Source organism: Xiphophorus couchianus, chromosome 10 (genome assembly GCF_001444195.1).
Source record: "Xiphophorus couchianus chromosome 10, X_couchianus-1.0, whole genome shotgun sequence".
NCBI lineage: Eukaryota > Metazoa > Chordata > Actinopteri > Cyprinodontiformes > Poeciliidae > Xiphophorus > Xiphophorus couchianus.
In genome coordinates, this window is record NC_040237.1 from 9,194,186 (window position 1) to 9,207,142 (window position 12,957).

A 12,957-nucleotide genomic window follows, 5' to 3' on the forward strand; every position below is an offset into this window, starting at 1 on the left:
CTGTGATTTGTACTAATTGTTTACAAAGCTAATATGCACAATTGACTTTTTGCATATTTCCTACTTTAAATGTAGTTATATAATTAGACTGAGAGGCCTTTGTTTTCACAAAACAGAGTTTGCCTCGTGTGCCATACTAAAACATAGTGAAATGTGTAAAAGGACACAAATTCACATAACAGCTGAAATAGCACAGCGCTACAATTGTACACCACCTCAAAACATTTTCTTTTTATTTGTAAAAATTGAATTTAGCTTCAATTACAGAAAATGTTTCTGTATTTACTTTCAAAAGTTTATTTTGGATCCGCATCAGTACCTATTCATACTGGAAATGTTCTTGAGACTCTTCATTATTCTTGTCTGATTAAGAAGTAATAAAACCATTAAGTATTGCTTTTTAAGGTTGTTTAATAAGTTGCATTTGGAAGGATTAATACTGAGCATACCTGTGAACAGCACATTTCTCTTGCAGCTGTTTCTCAGTTATAGAGCAGTCATCTATATTTAAGAGAATATGTGTAACAATTTGTGACTAAAGTGTCACCAGACAGAGCAGGGAGAATGTTCAGGAAAGTTTGCGTCTGTGTCTGTGCTGGTAAAAAGAGAGAACATCAGCGGGATCTGCCAGCTCATCATTTCAGCAGCTGTTTCATGAAGGATCAAACCCTCTACTTAAGTTATTAGAGTTTGCCTTTTTATTATTTAAATCACAAGCTGTGGGGATTTTTCTCATATTGCCGTTCCTTCGTCTTTCGACACAAACAGCAGCTAAAGCAGCAGCAGTGGAGGCACTCAGGTGGGATGTGGGCCAGCAGAGATGTGGCACACAGCAGTTATCTTCCAAGCGACAGCCTATGTGTCGCATGTAAAAAGTCTCAAATGCTCATATTGAAAGTTTCAGCAGCTTATAATTCACTGTGCCAGTGGTCCAAAAGACACAAGACCAAGCCTTTTGTTATGGTTAATTATCAGAGTAGACCCTTTTAAAGCCTTCCATTTTGCGCTGAACAAATTCATATTTAATTTTGCTCACAAATTTGACACAGGGCTTTGAAATTTTCCTTTCAGATCAGGCTTAAAGGGGGAATTTAAATACCCTATGAAATGAGTCCTATTTGAGTTCATTTTCTATATTGTTTCAACACTAAAAACCATAGAAAAAGATAAAAAGGGCTGCACACTGGCCTAATGCTTCCTAATGAAACCACCTTTAGCATATGAGGGGACATTTCAAACCACAATACCTTGAAAATTAGCTTTGGCATTAAAGCCAAGTTTAGGTGTCTTATCTCTTATAAGCTGCTGAGTCCCAAAAAACTGACTTGGCAGAATGAAAAAATGGCAGAGAGCTTTTATCCAAAGCCAATCCCACTGAAGTGTCATTTCCACAAGCTCTGTCTCGAGCTGCTTGTAGCTCTGAACTGGGTCAGAGAAATATGAAAAAGTAATAGCAGTGCTTTCTGAAAAAAGCCTCACACTGCCTATGTGATGGCAGTTCATGTAACACACAGTTCCTTTAGGTTTATATGTACTGCTGAAATTTTGTCACAATTTGGTTTAATGCTAAATTAATCCAGATTTCTGGGTTTTCAGACACTTCAATCAGTAATCTTAAGTTCTTTTTACTTGTACTGCCTATGCACAATATCTCCAACTCAAATGCATCTCAAAAGGCCAGTTTAACTTTGAAAAAAGGAGAGAAATTATTAGTTTCTTTAAATAGAAAAATGTATGTTTCCCTGTTTGTATTTTAACTGTACAATTTGCATCAAACATTGCTAGAAATTTGACACATTCCTCCTGACAGAACTGATGTGACAAGTTTAAGTTTTCAATTTGGTTTGCAATCAAAGCTTCGGCTTTGCTTTTGGCACAATGTTTTTAGGCTTGCAAATTCCACACTTTCTATGTAACAATAAAAATTATGAACAAATACATAAATAGTTTTTTATCATTTATAAAAATGAAAATAATTTATCATCATGAGCCTGGTGAAAATGCAAATGAATTGTCATAGTGACGGGAGGCTAAAAAGGTAGTCAGACAAACAGTTTTAGAAGGCCAGCAATTCAGAATGACTCTTGCTAAAAATGTTTCTATCCCTTTTGGATACAAAGTTATAATTCTAAAGTGAGACTACGGTATGTGATGTTATAGTCAGTAAAAGTTCCTTTACCTGTGCTGAGAATATTTAATATATTTGTTAAAATAAAAATAAATCCTTGAAGTGGTGATAAGCTAACAAGTTAGTGAGATGCATGTGGCTAGATTTGTATTCATGTGGAAATGTCGGCTGAGCTTGCTGGCTGCATCAATCTGCCAGATCAACTGAGACTCGTTGGACAACTTTATGTTCCCCAAGGATGAAGTAAACCTTTGGACTTTGCTTGAAACTTTAAGTTGTGTAATGGTGTGAAAGATGTTCATGTCTTATAGTTTTTATTTTTCTTAAATTAGCTCAGCAGACTTACAATCAGTTGATGTGACTGACACACATCTCAGAAGCTTAAGTTAATATAATACCAATGATCAGTTCTGTATGCTTGGCCGTGTCCATAACTACACGAAAATGTAATTACTATGAGAACACAGTAGAATTGGTTTTCAAATTTTACACAGGAATTTTTCCACTTTGTTAGGTTTTTGTTTAAATTTTCTAAACATTTTAAATCTCCTAGTGGGAGATGTGGGTTCAGATGGATATCTTATTGAATTTGCTCCAAACATCTAAATCATGTCTTCTACTGTTTCTGTCACTTTACTCTTACTAATCTTTCCAGCTCAGTTCTGGACATCACCTTCCTGACCTCTGACACACAGCCTGGATCTGACTTCCAGATCCAGGCTGTGGATCCAACTTGTGGATCAAAGTGACTTAATCGCATCTTTCTAACCACTCTGCATCCCTCAATCACTCTTTCAAAGAGGCGGGTGAATAATTCAACGTGTGACCATAAAGATAAAGCTTTCTTTTACCCATTACGCAATATACTGGGGGAGAAGAAAAAGAAGACTGATTCTGTTAAAATACTGCTGACAAATTTATAAGAACAAGCTGCAAAGCCAACTATAAATGTTTTACAAAATCACATAGTGGTTTTTCTATGGAACGAAAGAAAGAAGAGAAAAGCCTCAGCTCAGCCGAAAGGCACATTTCCAGCTTGAAGATGCATTTTACAGGCTTTAAGAGAATGTTTTATCGCAGTGGGTTATAAAATACTATTTCATCAATAAATGTCAAACAAATAATAGCACATTTTGGACCACTTTTATCATCCTGTCCTTTATTTTTCATTTTAAGTGCGTATGAAAACAAAATAGAAACTTTGCAAGTGGAGCCACACTAACTAAAATCTAATTGCAACCATGTTTATTTTTTAAACCTGAATCTGAAGATAAATGCAAAATATATTTCAGCTTCTCATCTTCATTCATTTTTTAATACCAGGGAGAAATGATTAATGCTTACAAGCTTTATCAAATCAGTCATCTCAGCTTGTTATTGTTTTGTTTTTTTTTCATTTTCAGCCTAATTTCCTTCTCTGGACCCAGTTAGAACACCTCCATGAAACCCGTTCATATCCACTTTGTCTAACTTCAAAGATAACGACTCATCATTTTGAGAGCACATTTCCTGTTGTTGAAAAGCAGTCATTTTTATTTACTTAACACTCTTATCGGAAAGTGTCCTCCATGTTGGTTTCGGTTGCTATTTCTTAAAGGACGAGAGTTCACCATGTCCTCCTACTTCAGCTCTCTTATCTAAAGAGTCAGAATTACTTCCCAACTCCCTACATTTCCCACAAACATTGTTTTATTTCTTTTGGAGCATAATTAATATTTTTTCAGAAATATTGTGCTGGACTGTATTTTTCAACAGATCTATAGTTTATGATGTTAAGAATATCAAATATAAGCTTTCCATCAGAGTTTTCACTATAGTCAAAGCAAATAGGATTGCTGTTTTTACATAACATGGCTCATTGTATTACAGATAACCTTATCAGAATAGAGTATCAGACTTTATTTACAATTTTTGGCCAAACTAAATGGCAGTGATAAACACAATGGTCAACTTTGTAAGTTGACCATTGTGTTTATTTAGGAAATGGTCAAATGTGAGAAGAATATCTTTTGCCTTATTGAGGATATTAGTCAAACTGTTTAGTGACTTCCTCACTAAACATTGTTTTCTGAAAGCCCAGCAACTGTTGCAATGCTATGGCAGATATAAAGTCAGTTGGTTCGGGTTATAAGCCAATGTCTTGTTGCATCCCTCAATAATCTCAGCGCTGCAGTCAGTTGAGTCTCATTTAATTTAGTCTTTGCTGGTATTAGTAGCCGTGCCTTGGTACTTGTGCAGACAAAAGGAGATTATGAAGGAGTTTTTGTAGGGTTTATAGAAAAGTATCTTTCTTTCCTCTTTTTAGGCTGAACGTGTCTTTACATGTCATACCAGACAAGTAAAGAAACCTTTTACTCTAGAGCTGCATTCACTCAGCCGCTATCACAACACACTTTTTTTTAGCTGAACAATAGCATTACCCATGCATGGAAAAATATGGAACAGTGGTGAATTTTTGAGGAGTGTCCAGCCAACCAAATTCACTAAAAGAGTTCATTATCGACTCATCACAAAAATACCCAGAACAACATCTAAAGCTGGCCCGTGGGGGTGGTCTGATGCTGCTCTTCTGCTTTGATACCTGGATGACTTGCTGTTATTGTTTGAATCATAAATTCTGCTCTGAACCAAAAAATTATTCAGTAGCCATCATTTGGCAACTTTAAGCTTAAGTGCACTTGAACGATGCACCTCCACCTCCGATTTGTTTGAAAAACGAGTTTTAGACTCGTCTTGAAAAAGTCAGGACTGAAGTCTGATTCAGATGCCGCCGCATTCCCTTAAACAGGACGTTTATGCTTGAAAACCCTCCATTATGGCTGAAATAAAACAAATCGGCAAAGGCAAGTCGGCCAAAATTCCTCCGCAGTAATGTCAAAGACTCATTGCCAGTTACGCAACCAGTTTTTAGTTTTAGGGGGCAATTACTTTTTCATATAGGGTCTGGTTGGTTTTGGCAGCCTTTTCTTTCAATTAAAACCATTTGGACACTGCTATTAGTTTATGCTCTGCTCATCTACAAACAGCAGATTTGAAACATTTAAGTGTGACAAAAGAATAAATCTGAAAACGGGGAAAACACTTTTTTTCCTCTAGCATTTCATATGTTTTCATTTGAGCTGCTTTACGTATGGCAGCACAGTCGGTGCTTACAGCTCACACGGCAGGTGAAGTACTGTGTTTTCACGCAAGGCTGAGAAAGCTGTAGGGCTCCAAGCTAAAAAGAGTGGGCTTCCCCCACCACCGCACATCGGTCATTACTCTAAATCATCCCCTACTTCCTCCTCCTCCTTTACCCATTGACCTCCGCTTGCATCCGCTGACCTGGAAAATATCTGCCGAGTCCGAGCCACCGAGAGCGGTACTGGGCCCTCCCGTCGCCTCAAAATAGCAAAAATATTGAGCCAATTACAAGATTATTATCTGGTGGCAGTGGCAGGGCCACACCGTGGGAGTGTTTTTATGCCTGCCAGGGCTCCCTGCTAGAGGAAGAAAAATGAACCAAAGATTGGTGGGGGAGAAGTGGTCAGCCCTCATGCCCACTTGCCTCCGTGTTGTTGCAACTCCTTTCACTTGACAGACATTGGCTGAGATCCAAACTGCTTACTAAAAGGTCATAGCCAACAAGAAAGGAGCCCAGTTGGAGCTGATTCTGTTTTACTTAGTGCTAATTCATTAAATGTTTAATGCATACACATGATTTACAGTTTTAAAAAAAAAATGCCATTAATGCACTCTTTTGTTCATTTGTGGTGAGACATGAGTCACAGGCTGTACATGGCTGCAGAGGGAATTAGTTTGCAAGTAAAACTCGGTCATTGGGAAAAGCAATGATGCGTCAGAGCCTTTATTTCAAGGTGGTTAGTTTATAGACAAGCTTACAAAGGGGTGCATTGAGTGATGGATTGCCTGTTGTTTTTGTAATTGGGAGTAGCGATGCTCTTGACATTCGTTTTCAAACGGTTGGTTCCATATAAGTAAAATTACAGTTTGTAATGTTCTGTCATGTACACAAACTGTTTGCTCTGTTTATGCTCTAAACATCTGTCACTCTTAATATTTGCCCTTTTTTCACTGCAGCTCCTACACACATGCCAGCGCAGTGAAACTGATTTAAAGTGAAGACTGCTGCGTTTCATTTAGGAGCTTGCGTCTTGTGTCTTGAACGGATCCCGCTGCCTGTGTTTCCTGCGTCAGCGGGCTTTGGGAGTTGTATTTTAGCAGCGCTGTAAAGACATCAAAAAGCAGACTTGGGAGCTGCAGTAAATCTCAGGCGCTTGGACATTTTGTCATCTGTTACATCACCTACAGTACTAAAGCCGCTGAGGTTTTCCTTGAAAAGTGCTGCTCGCTGCTGCTGCACAGTGGAAAGAAAGACTTAGGCTTAATTTGCTTTCAGTTAAACAAAAACAGTGTTCATTGCTTCTCTTTTGAAGTGTGAAACTGAAGAGTTGTACATGCATTAGGCATGTGTTGACACACCCATTTTTGTTCTATTTTAAATGTAAGGATTGATTTAGAAGCCATGCTGCGAAATACTTCAAACCAAAAATATGAACCGTCCTTAAAACATTTCACATTTTAGAATGGCTTATCCAAAATTTGGGATTTCTTTTTTTTTTTTTTTTGTAAATGGAAAGAACACACTTTCTATACACAAAGTCTATTCTTCTATTGTTAATGTATAGAAAAACAAGCAGTAGTTCATTCTAGAAATATGAAAAAAAAATAAAATGTGTAACTAAAAAGGTGCCAAAGGTGGGCATTATTTGAGTCCATACTCTGTAGAACCACCTTTGGCTGCATTTGCATCTTCTTGGGCTATGTCTGTGGATTTGGATCTGTACTTTGACTGGACATTCCATCCCACTGTAGTTCTGGCTGCACGTTTAGGATTCTGATCCTGCTGAAAGTTGTTTGTAGCCACTAACAGATTTCCTTTCAGGATCACTTGACTTCCCTGAAGAAAAAATATCTTCACATCATGATGCTGCAACCGGCATATCACTGTGGGGATGGTGTGGTCAGGATGATGTGCAACGTTTCTCCTAAGTACAGCGTTTTGTGTTAAAAAAACCCCCAGATATTTACAATCAAAGTCAACCAATAAATTTGCTTCCTCTGACCAGGGATCACTTTTCCACATGTTTGGGGTGTCTCCTTTACTCACTTTTGGCTAACCGCAAATGAGACTTCTTTGAATTGAATGAATTTCTTTACAGAATGACGTCCTTCTGATTTCCCATTTTTGGCCAAGTTTGTGGTTGTGACAAAATGCAAAAGGTTTAAGGGAGTGAATACTTTGAACAGCACTGCATAAAGTGACCTGTAGTGTATTTATTCCATGACTGCATTCCACAAGTGTATAGTTTTCCCCCTACATCAAGCTGAATACACGAGTGGTTTACGATTTGGCCATCTTCGTGTTGTCCTGATCACAACATACCACATTCTTCCTGACTCTGAGGATCCCTCCTGAGTTTCCCAGCTCCACCACATCACTGATGAGAAAGTGTCGACCACAGAGCAAGCAGGACGCACACCATCAAGTATGGATGCTTCCTTTTGGACAGACTCATGTCTATTTCATAGCACAATAATGTTCCTCTTCATTGCAGAGTTATACGTTTTACGGTCCTCAAGTCGCTCCCGAATCAGCATGATTACAAAATAAGCAGGAAGGAATTCAGACATGCTGGCGTCTGCAAGTCCCAGTTTATCAATAATTAGTCTCACTGCTCTTTATCATTGGCTTAGGAGCTTAGTAGCCTTTGTAGTCCCAGATGACATTGGTTTTTGTTTCAAGCACCATCGTACGGCCTCACTGTGTACTTCTGGTGCGATGAGCCAGAGCTAATGTGAGAGGAAAGGAGCCTTGTCCAAGTTGCTTGCTACACAGCTGTGGAAGACGTCCCAGATACTGAGAGGACTCTGGAGGTTGGGTCACGGTCAGAGTTGCAGGCTGATGTCGAGACATCGGTGCACCCTTGTTGGTGCTGTTGCCCTTATCGACCACTTCCCTCCTGTTCCTCTTCTGCTGACCTCGTGAACGGCTCCTTAAAGAGGAGAGCCACTCAGCATACTGAGCCACAAAGACCGGATGTGCTGTGATATATCGACATCTGGCTTTTAGAAATGTTACGCTCAAAAAATACTTGTGACCAAGTAGTGTAGTAAATAGGCTTATTCCATAGTAACTTATAAGGTTTTAATTTTCATGCCCAAAATATGCAGGGCACTTTATATTGCTTTTATGGTTCACCAAAACTCCATGCCTTTAGTAGCATTTTCCATTATAGAATTTAAGTAATTTCTTAAATAGAAGACATAAGACCATAGTTGTTTTTCTCTTGCATGTTGCGTCATTTTGGGGAGGTAGGACATTGTTTTTTGAATAAGTGTCTCACCTAATATCTTAACTATATCCTCGAAAGATGTGTTTCAACCCGACTATAAACATCTTGGCAAACATTATCTCTTGTACCACCTACTAAAAATATTATCAACCCAAATTGGAAAGAGCCCATGTCCACATAATATGGGGATTTACAAAATGAGCCTTTGTAGCTATTATGTATCCTATCCACACACACATGAATGCACTTTAAAAACAAACGGTCAAAACTAACATTTTTTGCGGTTTTCAAATACATATATATATATTTTTAAATATTGATATATTCCAGAAACTGAACCATGTCTTCATAGTATGTGGCAAAATTACAAACCAATAATAAGGAGTAGTCAAAACTTAAAAAGTACAGTAAAGGCACTAGCAACCTTGAAACAATGTTGAAAGTACAACATTTGTTTTGTTTCATACTGAGCAAAAACTGCCAGAATAATCTCAGCCAGATTAGAAAGGTTTTTTTCTTTACATCACTGTCCTGCCACAGAGTGTGTCAGATGAAGGTGTACGCGTCAGCCTGGGGGTGGGAGTAATTACAAACAGTGTTCGAGCGAAGCTTTAAGCAGCTCCAGGCATCACATTTGTCACGACAGTTAACGTCTTTGTTTTTTTTGTGCGAAGCTCAGCGACAGCAAACATCTCGGTGGCCTCTGCCTCATTTTCTTCCATGTATGTTAAACGGAGCATGATTGTACAACAGCCTCAGGACGACAAAGAAGGTTCTGTGCCTGTCATCTTGACTGGCAGGCCCAAGCTGTTTGTCCTTTGATCATGTGTGCTTGTGTTTACTATTGGATGATCCTATAAACAACATGTTGAAGTGTTGAATAATCTGCAGACGTCCTCCTCTATGTGATCTCTGCAGATTTTTTTTTTTTTTTTACAGGTGTGCAAACTTTTTCAATTACCCCAATAACAGCCCAAGCCACTTAGCTGTTGCCCGTCCTCAACACCAGGCAAGCAAATGAATAATTGACGCTTGCATTCTGTACTTTGGTGAATTTTAAAGCTGTATTCTGCAGAGACTCTAAATGGTAGAGGGAGGGCACGTTAATCATTCATGGGCTGCTTTTACTCACTTTGCTTAAGGTCACTGTCCTTACGGCCGCTGAGCAGAGGGAAAGTAGCAAAAGATAAACATTTTCCGGTAAGTGCAGGAAAGTGTGGAAGAATTTTTTTTTCAGCTACCTGACCAGCAGTGCACAGCAGTGGGTGCGGGAGGGGCAGAGCTGTGCTAGTCTGTGCTAATGGCAGAAGGAAAGAAAGTCTCTCTGGGAACTCGATAAAAAGAGTCAAAACGGCAGTCATATTCAATAAATTTTGCAGTACCTTTTCAGGTGTTGTCGGCATAACTGACGTCTCTGCATTGTGCTTTTGTCGAAAGTGCAGATCAAATAAATATCCTACTTTCTCTTTATCATCTCTCAGGGATCTGATGCCGAAAACCCTGGAGGGCCAGATCACCATGGAGAAAACGCCCAGCTACTTTGTGACCAGAGAGGCCCCAGCGAGGATATCGGCCATGTCCAGAGACACCAAACTGATCGTGGTAGTGAGGGACCCCGTCACCAGAGCTATCTCTGACTACACACAGACTCTGTCTAAGAAGCCCGATATTCCCTCTTTTGAGAGTCTCACCTTCAAAAACAGGACTACGGGGCTCATTGACACCTCATGGAGCGCCATCCAGATCGGCATCTACGCCAAGCACCTGGACAACTGGCTGCAGTACTTCCCCATGGACCAGATCCTCTTTGTGAGCGGCGAGCGTCTGATCAGCGACCCGGCCGGAGAGCTGGGCCGCGTGCAGGACTTCCTGGGCCTCAAGAGGATCATCACAGACAAACACTTTTACTTCAACCAGACCAAGGGATTCCCGTGCCTCAAGAAGGCAGAGGGCAGCAGTAAGCCCCACTGCCTGGGAAAAACCAAAGGGAGAACCCATCCGAACATTGATCCCGAGGTGGTGCAGAGGCTACGGGACTTCTACAGGCCCTTCAACATGAAGTTCTACCAGATGACAGGACGTTTCTTTGGCTGGGATCACTGAATGTCTTTTTTTTTTTTTTGCTAAATAATGAGTGAGAAATACAATGGGTTCTTAGGCAAACACTTGATGGTATGAGAATTTGACACTTTGGGCTTTAAGTTGGAACACACTAATCCTAACCCCAAATGTTGTCTTGTTTCCTCCAAAGTCATTAATTGAAAATTGAAGCTATTGGACTTTTCTAATAAAAAAAAAAAAAAGTCTTCTGAAATTCAGATAGTTACACTCTTAGTTAAACCAGATATAAACATTAGACTAAACCTTGGCTCCTGTTAGTCAATTGGCATTAGCACAATTATTTTAATTTGTTAAAGTTACATTATTGAGATTTTTTGTCTTTTCGTCAAGTTCAGAAATGTGCATTTATTTCTTAATATTTTGTGGAATTACCCATTAAAGTGTAAGATTTGGATTAAATATTTTGGGGGTATTCTCTACAAGGTCCTAACAATAGATTACTAACATTTTGATCAATGTTTTAGTTTCTTCTCACAACAGTGGCCAAGTAATAAAGTAATTTCCTCATACTACTGGACATCTTGCAAAAACTATTTCTCTGAATGCATTTGCAAACTATAATCCGAATTGTTTTTGTATTGCTTTTCTGTCTGCTTGACAGTAGGACACCGTCCTTTTATGGTTAATTCACACATTTCTCACTACATTCATCCCTGGGAGACAAACCAGCCTTCTTCCTGAGCTATATGATGCCTGGACATTACCAAACCCAAATAAATGATCGAGGCATTTCCACTTATTTGAAGGTTGTACGCAAGGATGAACCAAACTTGTGGAGATCCACAAGTCTCTTATTAATATCTTCATAGGTTTTTTTTATTTAATTTTTTTTCTGCGCTGGTACGCGACAAAGCAGCATGAGGTGTTGCCTTCAAATACATCCCCTAGTGTGCCTCCAATTAACTCTGTTGTGAATGAACCAATCAGAAGCTTTCAAAGCTATTAAATCAGCATTTTTGGCTTTCTCAAGTGAAAGGTTAGTTGATGGAAGCATCCGAATGTGAACAAAGTTATAAAAGGTCTCTCTGAGTGTTATTCTCCTACCATCAGGACTTCCTCCACTCATTAATCAGCATTACCAGCTTTAAGCAATATGCAAAAGCTACAGATTAGGAAAACAATATGCAAAACTCTTTCTGCGGAAATTCTTCTGACCTGTGCTCATACATTTTAAGAACTCGTTTAAAGATTTAAGTCACATTACTCCATGGTGTCTGCATACATTTCCTCAGTTTGAATCCCAGTGGAAGTGAGACAGAGATGATGGGTATTATTATATTATGCAGTTTTTCTACACAGAAGTAACAAAATCAGTGGAGAAATAAGTTGTAAACATGCATTAAAGCGTTTAAAGTTTGTTTATAGCATAAGGAGTACGGAAAGATAAAGAAATGTATTTGTATTTTTGAAATGTATTTATTCAAAAAGTGTATACGCATTATGTATGTATTTTGAATAACTCAGCGATTGTTTTCTGAGATTATTAAGCCTTTCCATTTTGCTTTAGAGTTTTGCTTTATTTGTTTGTTTTTTTTCCTAACACCTCACTTTCAGGTTATTCACGTCTGTATGTTTTTTTTTTTTTTTGATATACAGAGATGAATGTGTTGTGTGAACACTTCGCTTTGCGCTCGGTTCCAGAGCTGTGAGTTTGTTATTTCAAGGGTCGTTTCCCCGTCTTCAGTTAATGAAGCCACAGGCAGAGAGAGAGCACTCAGTGTTATTTAAGCAACATCGACTCCAATGGAGGGAAAAAACACCTCCGAACAGGACCTTTCAAAACTGTGACTCAGATTTCCTCAACATGCCTCCTGATGAAGCGAACACACTTGACGCCTCCACCAGTTGTCCTTTACTTTGAAACCAGGCTCCTGTGGAGGTCTGTTTGAAAACCAGCGAGCATGAGAACAGTGGCTCAGTTGTGTTCCTAATTTCTAACTACTTGCAGTGTGAGACTCCTTATGAAGGGCAACGTGCCTGAAAATGCACACGATTGGCGTGTTTTTGGGTGTGTGTCGGAAAACAGTCAGGTAAAGGTTAAAAAAGTTATGCACTCAGCTGTTTGGGTTGTCACGTTCATGGGCACTCCTTCAATAAAATATGTGATAATGAAAGCATCGGTCTGTGTCTACTCTGTTTTCTGTCCACCTCAGAAAGCGTGGGATTTAATGGGACACCAAATCGGCAACATTAAAGACCAAACATTAAAGCTACTGTAGCGCCGCTCACGCATCTCACCAGCCCAGCTGCTAGCAGAATCATAACAGTGCTTGGCTGCTCCACTCATATCTCCTCTCATACACCTTGACATATTGTCTCTGCTTATCTTTGTCCAGCCTCCAAGGCAGTGTC

General features: G+C 39.2%; 1 protein-coding gene across 1 annotated transcript in view; it reads left to right on the forward strand.

Annotated features, from left to right (window-relative positions):
- LOC114151676 (heparan sulfate glucosamine 3-O-sulfotransferase 3A1-like) overlaps window positions 1-12,714 on the forward strand; it is a 33,998-nt gene extending 21,284 nt beyond the window's left edge. The window contains exon 2 of the mRNA XM_028029020.1: window positions 9,966-12,714. Within this exon, the coding sequence (XP_027884821.1) occupies window positions 9,966-10,587 (622 nt within the window). The 3' untranslated portion in view covers window positions 10,588-12,714. The remainder of the gene's footprint in view (window positions 1-9,965) is intronic.
- The last annotated feature ends 243 nt before the right edge of the window (window positions 12,715-12,957 follow it).